A 14261-nucleotide genomic window follows, 5' to 3' on the forward strand; every position below is an offset into this window, starting at 1 on the left:
GCTCCAGTCAATGCCATTAAGGAAACAAGAACGTTTAGATACCTCAGTTGTGTTCTTTAGGCTCAGAAATTCAAGGCAGCAGTTCCAGACTTGCACATACAAGATGCCTGGCTTCCAGAAACAGCACAGTGTCCCTGCTAATGGAGGCAGGCATGCACACAGGGGCTTTTGCTGTACCACCTTCCCTGTATGCACACTGGCAGAACACAGTGGGAGATGCTCTGGGATGTGCCTCTGCTGGGCCAGGTGAACCAAGGGTTTAAACAAAAGTCGGTCCAGCTCCTGCAGCAAGTCACACTGGCAAGGCAGTGGGCATATTGCATCAGCTCTCACATTCCCTGTGTGATCACCCTTACAAAACACCACATGCCCACAGAGTCTCAACCTCCTTGATCAACTTACAGGCTAAAACCTGCACTTCAGTGAGCCAGAAGGAGCCACCCTCATTTTTATTTGAGCCCAGGATGAGAAAAAGAAGACCCTAGTCCCAGAGCCTTCAGAGCGCACGAGGGTAAAAGCAGCAGAAATACGAGGCCCACACTTCCAGAACCCTGCCCCCCTCAAGTGCTGGAGGACGTCACCCCGTGCCCTCTGCACACCCTGGCATCCCTAAGGGACACGAGGGAAAGATGCGTGCATGCTTCAGGCCATCCCAAGTGTCCCTCTTCCTTAAGGTAAGCAGGCTCCAGCTCCAGCATCTTCACTCATCTCAAGCACCCACAAACAGCCCTGTGTACTTCTAACTCCACAAAGGGGAATAGTGATTCATTTTGGGGCAGCTTCTGAAGGACAAGAAGCAGAGCTGTGAGGTGCAGCAGTAAAGCAGAGTAATGACCAAGGACCAAGGAGAGGGAGAAAAAAACCATACAATGGTATTGTTTATTGCAGTGCAATTTGTGTGATCTGGGTATTTGGGAAAAGGATAAATGACACATAGGGAAAACCATGTACTTCTCCTTAGCCTATTCTTGACTATCAGACAGAAGAGGTTCTATTTGTGTACTTTGCTCTCCACCATCTTAATTCTTTCAAAGCAAAAAAGATCCATCCATTCTTTTCCTTCAAAATATGAGCTGCTGCAGGCCAGGCCACCTCATTTCATTAGCAGTAAAAGCAGTGTCTCTTTTTTCACCACTGTGCCCTTCTTAATCTCAGACATGTCAGCATTCTCTTGGGTTTGCTTGCTACATTCCTCAGTATTTGTCACTGCTTAATTTTTAAACCAAAAAGAAGAAAACTGGACATTACAAACTTTTCCAAGGACAGAATATGTCAGTAATTTTGGTTTTCACACCATCTAGCAAATGTCCTATGTTTGCATCTCTACACACATAATATACATTAATTTTAAAAAGGCCAAACTACTCACAATGTGAAGGATTTCTACTGATCTTTTTCAAATGGATAGCAAATGTTGAATCAGTGTCCCATGAATTCAGAGCTCTGCCTGCAATGTCTGCTTAGATGACAAAACAGTGATGGATTGGGACTTGGGTAAGGATTGAGATTTGTTTCTAATCTCAATTTAAAGAGATTTAAAAGAGCTCATGAAAATGTCAGCATTTTTCAGCTGGTGAAACATGAAAATTGGTTGTGTGAAAGTACTTTGTTTCCAAAATCCCACAAACACAGGAAAGACAAAAAGTCATAAGAGAAAATCCACATGAACAGAAATTTTGGTGCATGAAAAAGACCATTTTATTTAGCACAGGATTAAAAAAAAACTGAAACACATAATAATATTTAACAAGGTCTGAAGATATCTCACGCCTCATAAGTCAGGACACACTATTTTTTAGATCAAAGAGCAGTATTACACATCTCTCATCCTTGTTATACTTCATTGCTAAGATAGAAAAGGTTCTAAATTGAATCTGCCCTGTAATTCGCTACTTAGAGCCATGTCTTCTTGCAGCAAAATATATTTTTACAGTATCCCGGAGAGCTGTACCTCTGTCCTAAGTCACCTAGCACTATTTACCTTTTCTCATCCTTACTGCAGGTACAGTAACACACCTAAGGGGTGATTCCCAGCATGTCCAAGTGATTTAGCACAGGCTTATCCCGCTAAATCAGGCTGAACCCGCTGGGGTTGTGTCCGACGCAGCTCGGCACGGCCTCCTCACAGGACGCCATTTTCCAGAGCACTTCTGAATCAATTCCTCCTCCATCTCCTAATTCTCGCTGCCACCCGGGGAATTTCGCCCATCTGCACAAGTCACCTTTTCCTCGGCCCCTTCCAGCACCCTGGCACGCTCCCCCTGGCAATCAGCTCTCGGGATACACATCCCCGCATCCACCAGGCTGGCCACGGGGCGCCAAGGATCCCGTAACCTCCTTCTCCCACTAGGCGCTACCCACTGAGCGCCTTTGCACCTCCCAGCCCCGTCCTTTCTCTTTTAGCTTTGAACAGCTGAGCTCGGCCCGACCGCGGCAGGGCCCCTATGGCGCCCGGGATGCCGGAGCGTGGCTCGGCCGCGTGTTCCCGGCGGGATCCGTGCGGATTCCCGTGATCCGTGCGGATTCCCGGCGCCGCCCTCAGCCGCTGCCCTCAGCCCCGCCCGGCCCGGGCGCGCGCCCGCGGCGGGGAGGGGGCGGGCGGCGAGAGGCGGGGGCGGGGCGGGGCGGGGCGAGCGCCGGAGCCCCGTCCCCCCGGCCGCGTGCCCGCGCGCGCGCCCCCCGCGCCGTGACCCATTTCGCCGAACAAAGGATTCGCGCTGGAATCTCGCTCGGCGCCGGGACCTAAAATGGCGGCGACGCGCCCGCCCCCGCCCCTTCCGCGGGCGCCATAGAGACGGGGCGGGCGGAGCGGCCTCCCCTCGGCGCCGCTCTGTACGCGGGCGCAGCCCCGGCTCGCTGGTGCGGGCGGGAAGGCGCTGCCGCGGCATGGCGGACGAGGGCGACTCTGAGTCGGGGAAGGTAATGGAGGGCGGGGGGGCGGCGAGGGGCCAGGAGGAGAATGAGGATGAGCATGAGGAGGAGGATGAGGCGGAGCTGGCCGCGGCAGCCCCGCGCTGGGGACGCGGGAGGTCATTGCAGAGCAGCGGTGACCGTGCCCCCACCGCCCCGCCCCGCTGTTGCAGCGCCCGAGGAAATAGCTGGGGAACAATTCACGGAAACGCGCGGCACAGCTGGGGCTCTGCCGGGCCACGGGGGCGGGCGGGGATTGGGTGTGAGCTGTGTCCCTCGGATTCCGCCGGGACTTTCTCGTGGTGCTGAGGCCGGAGGGTCCGTGAGGCCGCTGGTCAGCAGTGGTCAGAGACATAACAAATGATGCCCAGCCTGGCAGCAGGTGAGACGCTATTTTAAAAGGATGCATCACGCTGCTTGGATGTAGCAGGGATACCTTCTTAGCCAACAACAGCAACATATCAAGTGACTTCTTCCATGTGAGAGCGCTTGAAATTACTCATTAGGAGGTTCGACCAACATAGACCACATCCTTTCTGTCTCGCTTGTACACAGGGACAGCTGATGGCTGTCCCGAGGGAACGTGGATAAAACTAACGCTGGGGATTTCCATGTCTGCCACCCCCATTACCACAGCGACACAATGACTTCTCCCACAGAGTTGTCAGCTCTCCACAAGCAGTTGAGCACTGTAGCACTCCATCTGCACTGTAGTACTCCATCTTCAAAATCTACTTTGACCAAGTGGAATACCTTCACAACAAAATAAAGCAATCACTTTTGATGAATTTTGCTACAGTTGCACACATGATTCTTCATGCTCTAATGGTTTAAGCACAACAGACTGAAACGTATTCTCACACCATCCCTGACCAAAGGATTGGCAGCAGAAAAATGTTCAGGGGTTACTGAGGGGCAGCCGCCTTGACCCTGACCCATGTGCCCAGCCCCTGCCTAGACATAGGGTTAAGTCATAAATTAGTTAGGTCTATAAATGTTCTTATTCAGTATTAGGTTCTCTACTACATGCTCATTCTCCAGTAAGTTAACTTTTTCAAATCACATTTGCTTGCTTCAGGTACTAAAATTACATGGCATGACTAACTGCATACTTGATTGTAGCCCTCCTTCTTTGTTGCGATGTAACAAAAATCCTGGATTCTTAAGGGTCTTCTCTCTTCTTTTTTTGGGGAATGTAAAGGTAACAAATTAAGTAGTTAATTTGTAATATTCAGTGAAAAGGATGGATCAAGAGTTTTGTGCAAAACTATATTATATAAATTAATAGTTAACTCTTCCAAAAACATCCCTGATATATCTGTACCTGTTCACTTTTGGTCATCTATAACCCTGGACACAGTAAGTTCTAAACTAGTTATGCTTGACTATTAAGACAACAAGTCAGTTTTACAGTTGAGTTGGCATCATAGACTTCTACAGAAGTGATTTTTTAAATTTATGGTTGGTTTTTTTGTTTTGTTTTGTCTTACAGTCCTTTAAACTCTTTGGATTTCTCGATGTTAAAAATATCCCATGTGCACGAGAATCAGTGCTCTATGGCTCCTTGGGGGCCTTAGTTATGGGTCTTGGACATTTTTTAGCAACTAGTAAGTACTTACACCTTTTGGATTTTATATATTTATTTGCAAGAAAAAATCTTCTATTTGTTGTTAGGTGTTATTAATAATGGGAAGTCATGCAAGTTGTTTTCTCTAACTTTTCATAAGATTTTTTGGTTTTCTTTCAGGTAGAGTTAAAAGATCTTGTGATGTTGCAGTTGGTAGCTATATTTGCACAATGTTAGGATACTGGTATGTAAAATTCTTCTTCAATTTTGATAGGCCTATGTTGACTGAATGGTACAACATGATCCCTGTGTTTCAGTTTTCAGAAACAGTGTTTCATGGTGATTTTGAAACCACATTTTAAAAACTGCCTAGCAAAGCATCCTCTTCCTTCTCCCCAAAATACTTATCTTCTTTAAAGGAAAACATTTCACTGTGTTTGAATGTTTATGTTTATATATATTTAAAATATTTCCTATTGTTTCTTGAATTCTAAGCTATCAATTCCCCCACTTATTTCCATTTTTCTTAATTATTTTTTCCTTTTCATACCCCATCCTTGTCCTAATTCCAAAGGCAGCATACTTAATTTTACTAGCAATGTGGTTGCAACTTTTCAGCTGCCTGAATGACTCTGGTTTGATTCTTCCACTCATATAAAGTAGGCAATTGTGTTTCCTTTTCATCCTCTCCCCTAGGTTTTACTGCAGGTTCAACTTGGCCCAGCAAAGGATCCGACAAAGAATGCTTAAAGAAGGAATGAAAAACAGAATTTTATTTGAAGGCAGTTATCTTGATCCAGAAAAGAAACAAAGTGGCAGTGAAAGAAGCGATTCATAGGTTGCTCCGGAAGAGTTGTGGTTTAATACATCTTTGGGAAAAGGTGGTCCAGAAAAAAGTCAGTCTACACTGCAAGCCTGTGAGGTGTCTAAAACTGGTAAATCATGGTTTTCCTAGCAAATCTGAGCAGGAAATTCATAGTGAATCTGTTAAGTCGGTACAAGCCTTGCTTTGTTTCATGTATGTATGTATGTGACTGCAGACATTTGGAATGACGTCCTGTCAAACATCTGGGAGCTGCTGTGTTCTCTTCAGGGTCTCAGAGGATTAACAACAGTGATTTGGGACTGCTTTAACTTCCATTATAAACAGAGCCTGGTTTGTTTTAGCAAAGTTGTAATTACATCTCATTCAAATACAGGAAAATATTTCCATCACCTGTTGAGCCTTCAGTGCTATTATTAACAGTGCTGTTTGTGAAACAGGAGTGTTTGAACAGGAGGAGAAGGCTTTGCTTGTGCAAAGTGGATGATAGTCAGCAGCCTTTGTAAGATTTCAGCTGCAGGATAACCAGATAACTTACATACATTGTGGAGCTGAAGGATTTCCATCTTTGTTGTGTTTGAAACTAGGAATAAAATCATACTTCAGAGCAGTCTAAACTTTGTAATTAAATAATTTTTTACTTCATTAAAAATCTCACGACTTAAGACACTTCTCTACTGTTTGTTGAATCATAATCTACATTATTTGTAAGTAGCAGTGCTTGTTTTTTCTTTCATTTTTCTCTTTAAAGGCATGTTCTACAGTGATTTTTCAGTTAAAAGAAATATCAGTACACAATGTCAAGGAAACCATCTTATTTGGAAATACAGTGTTAGGTCTAATAGCATATTGGTAAAAAGATGAGTGATGACATCACTTGCTTCTGCCTGCATGAGTGACACAATGTGTTTATTTTTACATATAATGATTTATGGTCTATTATGCTGTAAGCACTTTCTGGTCTAAAGGCATGTCACCAAGCAAAACCAGTCCTTTTCCCCCAGCCTGTACTTAGTCTGAGAGAGTTTGTGATCTGTTGTTAACTCACATTGGTGCAGGGAGGTTTGAAAATCCAGATATAAACAGCAGTATTGCTCCACTTATTTATTTGGAAATATACTTTAGAGCACTAAACAAACATGCTATTTACACTGAGGAAATTAAACTTTTACCCTCTGTGGATTAGCTTCTTATAAGAAGAAAACAAACCTATATACTCTAATTCCTTTTTGCCCCTCTATTCCTCATGTTTGTTCTGAGAGAAACAAAGATAAATTTTATTGGGGACATTGACTTCAATATTTTATATAAAAAGTCTTCAGAAGAATTAATGCAATGAAACACTTACTGTCGTCACTGCAAATTCCAAACTGAGAAGTTAATTGGTAGCTAATTCAGAAGAGAAAAATGTTTCCCCTGGTTCTGTGCTGGCTGGGGGGCCACCGGGCTGTGGGAGGCTTCTTCTCCTTGGGCTGGAAGCTGCTGCTTCGTAAGGCCCTCGGAGCAGCAGTGGGAAACAGAGCGAGCCATGCAGCTGGTCTTAACCAGCTCCTGTTTTAGTACATGGCTGAGTTCTCTCCTGTCTGACCTAAGAAAAGAAAGTGCAGCCTAAGCAGGGGGTCCTTTGGCTGCAAGGTCATAGGGCAGCTGGGGGTTTGGGCAACAAAAGCACAGGGATGAAAATTTACTCTTTGGCAAAGAGCAGCTGTAGAGGGAGAAGTGAAGAGTGTTTTGTGCTAATGGAAAGAAGTTAGCATGTGCATAATTGCATCCTTCAAAACACACACATACTGTGACTGGTGAGAAAGTAAAAGCAGCATTATGATACTGTGTAAGTAAAAAAAATCTGGGGAAAGTTGCAGCATTAAAACCTGTCTGGTGTTAATTGGTGTCATATAATTTACTGTATTTAAGGATATTAGCCCAATAGCAGCTTAACCACAGTTTCAGCAATAACTCTGAAATGCTAGATGTATCTGCATTGCATAGATAACTCATCTAGTGCTTTTGCTTCACTGTGCAGAGTGTCAAATGAGCATGCCAGATATTCACAGAAAAACTGGGGAAGATGCAATGTGCAGGCAGCCTGGCCAGCACACTGGAGCTTCAGTGTTTACTAAAACTAGAGGTGGAATTAACTGAAAGTCAAGGCCTTTTCCGAACAGGGCAGGGCAGGGATATAAGACAAGGAAGCAGTGAGCAGGGCTCTGTTGGTGTGAAAGGGGGGCTGCAACAGCAGAGGGGAGAATGCTCATGGTCAAACATGCAGGGGAAAGTCTGGCATAATTCCTTGAAGTGCTGCCTCCAGCTGCTTCCGTGCCAGCTATGGAGAGTGAATTGAAAGTGACTGATGGGTTAGCCCAATTAAAGAGTGAGAGACAGGATAAAACAAAAAAATCTCAAAGCTGTTGGTTGTCATAAATTAGGATACATTGACAAGAAAACAAAAATTTCTGTTATTTAAGTAATTCTGACATTTGAAAACAACGACATAACTATATTTTTTAAATTAGTGAGTTGTATCCCTATTTATCTGTTACTGCTAATTTCATAAATCTTAAGTCATTGGTGGAAATGTATAGCACACCTCTGTATTTTATTATCATACTTGAAATGTAAAAGAATTGCAGCTAATGACAGATATGATAGTGTTTGCTTTGCTTTGCATAAATTAAAACTTAGCAGACAGTTACTAGGATGGAAAAGAAAAATAACAATTTTTAAGATGTTTGGTTTTCAGCCCCCTCAGAATAAACCATAAAAAGGGGGAGAATGAAGTTTAGCAAATTGAAACAAAATTGTTAAATCCTGTTTATTTCACCGACAGTTACGTTACTTGGTCACTGAGCAGTGACTGACAAGCAGTTTTTATCCCTGAAGTTAGGGAAATCCTTCCTTTAAGCAACCTAAACCACCAGCAAAACAGGGAGCTGAGTTTCTGGCCCCATCGCTCCTCCAGAGCTTTCTCTTCCTGTTCCCCGCAGTAGCGGAACTGGGAAAAGGCGTTTGCAGCCTCCTCCAGCAGGAGCGCACGCCTGGCACTGCAGCAGCGGCCACTTGTGCAAGGTGTGTCCTCCGGGTCCTCCGGGAAGGGAGGCACTGTGGGAGGCACCTGGAGATCCAAGGTTCATTGCCAGCCCCATTCCCAGAGCTGTGTGCGATCGGGTGCCGTGGGTGCCTCTCGCAGGTGCAAATGTCCTTCAGCCACTGGCAGATGCAACAGGCTCAAAACCCAGGAACTTTTCTGAAGGTGACAGCACAGGCAATTACAGCTGCCATCCCAAACTTGTCCCTTTACCCCTTTACCCAAGCAGAGATTTTAGGGAGATGTTGGCCCTCTCTGCATTTTGCAGGTTTCCACCCTTTGTGTGTCACCGCCCACCCCACGTCCTTGAGTGCTGCAAAGTAAAGGTCATCTCTTGTCACTGAGCCTGGCTCTTGGTAGGGGTTTTTTATTTGGGTTTGGAGGAAGTACGTTTGTTATTTCTGGTATAAGCAATCCAGGTAACAATGAAGTACTGTGTGAATTCAGCTCTAATGAGCTCCCAAGCAAAATATTTTCTCCAGCTTAGTAGACTAATTCCCATACTTCTCTTGTTCCTATCCAGACATTTAGCTCAAGAGCTCAGTGGTTACCCATGAAAGTTGTTTGCTTCCTCCATTTAACTCTTGAAACAAATACATTGTTCTTGCCTTGGAAAACTCATCAAAACAAACTTTTACAGTATATTCAGATGCTCAAGAAGATGATTTTTGATTGTTTTTTTCCCATAAGTGAAGAAGTAAGAACTAATTCCATATCAGAAGTGGAACTGAGTTTTAGTCAATGTGACTCAAGGCCTTGGAACAGATAACTTTATTACATTTAAAATGAAAGTATTACATTAAGCACGTACAGCTGCTAAACCTTCAAAGGGGGATGGAGGAGGAGGGTAATGAGAGGTAGAACCTTGGATGACAGTTTGAGGAGAACTCAGACTTTTGTTCATGGCTAACAGCACCCTGACTAAAGATAGGTCCCCTCTTTTTCACACACTCCTTTGGTTTTTTCCTGCTTGAGTTCATAGTTTGCCTGAGAGCCATCCAGCAGGGGGTCAATCTGCCTGTTCCTGCAGGAATAGGTCACGGCATCCTTATGTCTGCTTGTTTTCAAGATTAAGAGCAGTTTGTTCTGAGGCTATTTTAATCCTGCCAGCTTCTGTCATCTGTCATGGGCAAGAGTGCGTCAAAACCCTCAACTCTCCTGAACATGCCAGGAGCCCTCTGGCAGTACCTAAAATGTACCATGGATTGTTCTCTTTAGACTGGCCAGAAATACCCAGATTGTATTGAGTGGTCATCTAGCGAACAGAAACAAAGATTCCCCCTTATCCTGCTCTGGAGAGAAGGAAGCACATGCTTTGCATATTTTTTAAACTCCTTGTTTATTTTGTCAAATGCTGTAACAAAGAGCAGCAGGTGTGCTCTCAGCCAATGTGAGTTTTCTCCCTAGACAACAGATCCTCATCTCTCCTATTGATAGCAAATGGCTTGGGATAACTCTGGTGCTCACAGTGTGCTTTTATCCATGACACATCTTGCTCTTCAGTCCTGCATACACATGCATGGCAGGCCTTTGGAGTTCACTTACAAGCTTTACAGCTCTGGCTGACATTCATGCTTTCTGCCATCCAGGTCAAGAGATCTCACCACCTTTACCTTTGCCAGGTGGCCACAGTGAGAGATCTTTCTCCACCATGTCATCGCTGTGAAACTGCACAGATGCTGTGGAAACAGGATGGGAGATGCAGCCCACCTGCCATTGCTCTTTATGTTACTTAAGCAATTAAAGGGAAGCTAATACCCCTCCCTTTCAGGAAACGTTCAGGCTCTGGCTGAGATAGTGGCAATATCTCTGAAGATGAAAAGCCATTAACCGGTTTATTACTGGACTGATACATTTCCACAAATGCCTGTTGCAGGAGTCCTTCACATAGCAAATACAGAGCAAAAAAAAATTGTAACAGCCTGTTCCCCAAAACACAGGGAAAAGTACCCTGTTCAGACCCCCCCAAAGAAATCTGGAGCTACCAGTGATTGTTACATGCCGTGCTGATAAAGCTTTCACCCAATATTTAAAGCCCTTGAGGGCTGTCCTGAGGCAGCACTGGGAGGCCATGACAGAACTTGTTTGACTCGGTTTCTTAGCTCTGATAGTATCCCAGTGTCACATTCTTCTTCATGAGACCTAAACCTCACAAGGTCCCCTTGAAGCAGAACCACAGAGGGCTTCTTACAGCCACTAACATGAACAACAGCCCTCTCCTTCCCGAAAGCCAGTCAGCATTAATTTCTACTCAGAAATTTCTCTGTCACCATTCATCCTTCTGCTGGGGACACCATCCCTCAGTCTGTACATCTCTGTCACCCACACAGGAGCCTTATCTAAGAGCACCTAAGTGGGTCACAGAGTGGCCCCCGAGCAGATGGCCGGGCAGCCGCTCCCTCGGAGCACTGCTGGTCCCAGCAGAGCCAGGGACGCCCCCTCACATGGCTCTGTGCACACACACGTGCAGCCACACGCCTCGGGAGTGCTCTGAGATGCCACAAACCACAGCTCGGTGTGAAGTCACACACTCCTGGTATGGCACCAAACCGGAAAAATTCAGAGAGGTTCAGGTAATGATATAGCGGCAGCACGGTCCCTCTAGTGACGGCCTCGTGTGGGATCCATGCTAACTGGAACACAGCCACCATCCGAGGAGGAGCCCATGCACTCCCTCCCTTCCCCCACCAGCCCTTCAGTTGCTTCCAGCACTGTAATCTTCCCTGGATTGTTCTGGAACTAGAGAAGGATACTTGGACTTGGTAAATAATGGACCTTTCAAGGCAGTAAGTACCTATAAAAACAAGATCATTCCTGAAAACTTTCCTTCATTGTCTGCTGAGAATCTGCTGAAAGAAACCGTTGGAGTCTCTCATTTCGCTTCTGCGGGTGTTTCCTTAAAGGAAAAAAAATGAAAAGGGGCTGGCCGGCTGCCAGGCTGTGGAGGCACATAAATATCCTGGGGCTGTGCCAACGCAGCCGCCGAAGCAGCAGCAGCAGCAGCAGCAGCCCCCTCCTCCCAGGAATGTCCGGGAGCCGCTGGTTGTCAGGAAGTGTCTCCCGGCCTCCACCAGCTTCTCCATCGCCGAGCGGACTGTGGCGTTTTCTCAGTGCCGAGCGGGGCTGGGCTGGGCGTGCAGCCCTGCGGACTGGAGCACTGGATCCCAGTGATTGCTCCCCGCTCCTTTCCTTCGGAGGAAGCGGCTCCTCTTGCAGCCACATACGGGAAGCAGGCAGTCATCTCGAGTTTTGGCAGCTGGTGATGCTTGGTGGGCTCTGCTCCACACAGGAGATTCTTCTCCTTGTAACAGCGGGGCAGGCAAGTTCATGCAAAAGGTGTGATTGATGGAATATCCTAGGTCTGGGATCCAAATGCCCAGATGGTGACATTTAAATGTTGTGTTCACTGATACTTAAGTATTGAAGCAATTCTTAGTGAACTGAACTCTCACAGCTGCTTTCTGCAAGGTCTCTCAGACTAAACAGGGCAAACACACAAGACATTTAATTTGCACAAGTAATTTACAGCTAATGGGGTTTTTTTTTGAGGTGCTTGTCTCACTATTTAACAATAGATTAGATTTTATTGTTGTTGTTGTTTATAGGGCAGCTGCTTGCCTGTTGGGGTGTCCACTAGAGGCTGGGAAGCAGTTAGCTGAATCACAGCCCTGCTGAACAGGATGGGACTTATAGTGGTTGCCAAGTTGAATGTGGGCCAGGAGAGCGCTCTCTCTGCACATAAGTCAGCCTGCAGTCCGGGCTCCATCGTGAAATATGTGGTCAGTGAATGCAGAGGTGCACTTATCCACCAGTACTGACACTGCTGAGCAGTGCATCTAATATTGCTGCCCAGCTTTGGGCTTCTTGCTCAACAAGGATGTCAAAAAAATGTGGAGACTCCAGTGATGGGCTCCTAAGGTGTCCATGGAGCTTCAGGCCTGCCCTCTGGAAAGACAGTGGAAGGAGCTGGATTTAGTCTGTGGGGTGAACTAATAAGAGCCAAGTATTACCTGCAGGACAGTTAAAAAGATGGAGCCAAACATCTCCCGGTAGCTGCAGGAGATGGGGCAGGGGCAATGGCCACAAACTCCAGCTTGGGGGCTCCAGGCCAGGCAGGAAGACAGGCCTGGTTTACTCTGAGGACAGTGCACTGGGCAGGCCAGAGAGGCCAGGTAATTTCCACCCTCTGCAGGTTTTCAGGCATCTCTAGACAAAGCCCCAGCTGACCTGAGCACAGATGCCAGTCCTGTCACAAGTGGGAGGATGGACTCCATGTCCAGAAGCAAATCTCTGTGAGTCTGCAGCCTACAGAGACACAGAGAATCTGCAAAACCCAAGGCAGGAAAAGCCCAGTGCCATGCAGAGGACAGCCTTTTTGAAGAGCATCCCTTTTTGCCTCCAGGAATTGTTCTCTCCAATGCAGTACTCCAAGGCTGGGTGGGAGGCCCCACAGCACTGCAGGTGCTGTGGCAGGAGCAGGGAGCACTTAGCAGAGAAGAGAAAGTGTGCAGCGTGTGGAGGTGCCAGGCTTTGGGTACACAGCCGTGCTGCTCACAACCTGCATGTGATGCTGCGTGTGGACTCACCTCTGGTAGCTCAACTTTCCTCACTCTTGTTTCTCAGCAAACCCCAAATGTGAGCAAACCCCAAGTGTCACTTCTTTCAGAAAAAGATATTACAAGTAAATACCTCGTTCAAGACTTACTCATTCTTTCCCCCATCTCTATGTCTTACCCACAGTTCTAGGACCAAAAGTACTTAGTAGATCAAAGATCGTCTACTAAACCAGAAGAGATAACAAAAACTTGTTCTAAAGTAACACTTGCATGTCAAGTCACCCACAAGTAATTATATTTCTAGGTTTTTTACACTTGCCTTTGTTTTTGCTATTGATGTTGACAACATGTTAAACATTGAGCATCTCTTTTAAGCTACAGCTAAGTTTACATAGCAACCAACATAGCTGAATCCTCCTGCCACTCCCAGTACTGGCAGAAAGACAAAATAAGGCAAGAGTCACATCCAAAGTAATGAATTGCTGGCCAAGTCCTGATTTCAGCCGGTTCCCTGTAAGGGCTGGCTCTGGAGAGGCCTTCTGTGCTGGAGGAGATGGCTGATGCCTAGCAAAGCAGAAAAGCTGCACAAAACTAACCACTGCTCTGTCATTGTTCAAAGAGAAGGCCTCCTCCCCTCTCCACCTGCATGGGGGCTTTGCCTGGGATGAGGATGTGCATGAGAGAGGCGCTGCTCTAACTTCACCACAGCCAGGCTGTTACACATCTGAGTTACAAAGCTGCTCCTCTGGGTTTCACTTGCTCCTCAGCAGCTTTTTCTGACACCCTGGAGCTTTCCCCATCCTCCACAGTGCTTTGGGCCAAGTTGTCTCCAGCTGTACTTACTCCTCCCTTGCTAGTTCACAAATACAGTGTGTGCACGCTTCTCTGCTTGGGAAAGCCCAGCCCCTGGCAGCTAACATCTGCAGAAGTGTCAAAGTATTTCATGTCTCTGCAGCTCAGTTTGATTTCTTGTGGCTTTGCCTGAGGTTGCCCTGTTAGAAAGCACTGGCCTAGTTTTTCAAAAGGTCATGGACAAAGAAACTTCCTAATCTTAAAATATGACTTCATCACCTATTTCTATTAAAAGCAGGGCTTGGAGTGTTGCAGGGAAAAAGAAAATAGTGGCTTACATCATAAGTAAGAATTTTTCTTTCAATGCAACTGGCTTGGACTGCAAGGATGTAGCCAGAAGACTGATTTAATTCATTCCACTATCACAAAAAGTGGGCACAGCGTCTAAAACTCTCCTCGCTGCTGGGCTGTCCTGCGGTAGGCACTGAAAGGAGCTCCCGTGCAGGTGCGACTCACACCGAGCACCGC

General features: G+C 46.2%; 1 protein-coding gene across 2 annotated transcripts; it reads left to right on the forward strand.

The window, feature by feature from the left end:
* The first annotated feature begins 2843 nt into the window (after positions 1 to 2843).
* On the forward strand, positions 2844 to 5917 carry LOC128939022 (cytochrome c oxidase assembly protein COX20, mitochondrial). Of its 2 annotated transcripts, none has more exons than XM_054279738.1 (4): positions 2844 to 2919; positions 4403 to 4517; positions 4658 to 4721; positions 5174 to 5917. In XM_054279738.1, exons 1-4 carry the CDS (start codon positions 2887 to 2889, stop codon positions 5313 to 5315), a joined length of 354 nt encoding a protein of 117 aa, XP_054135713.1. In that variant the 5' UTR covers positions 2844 to 2886; the 3' UTR covers positions 5316 to 5917. The 2 variants fall into 2 exon arrangements, with proteins under 2 accessions (XP_054135713.1, XP_054135712.1); XM_054279737.1 differs by lacking the exon at positions 2844 to 2919 and adding an exon at positions 3622 to 4111.
* Positions 5918 to 14261: the final 8344 nt, after the last annotated feature.

Source organism: Melozone crissalis, unplaced genomic scaffold (genome assembly GCF_028551555.1).
Source record: "Melozone crissalis strain CALT ecotype California unplaced genomic scaffold, PUWL_Pcris_2 ptg000027l_1, whole genome shotgun sequence".
In the NCBI taxonomy this organism is placed as follows: Eukaryota; Metazoa; Chordata; class Aves; order Passeriformes; family Passerellidae; genus Melozone; species Melozone crissalis.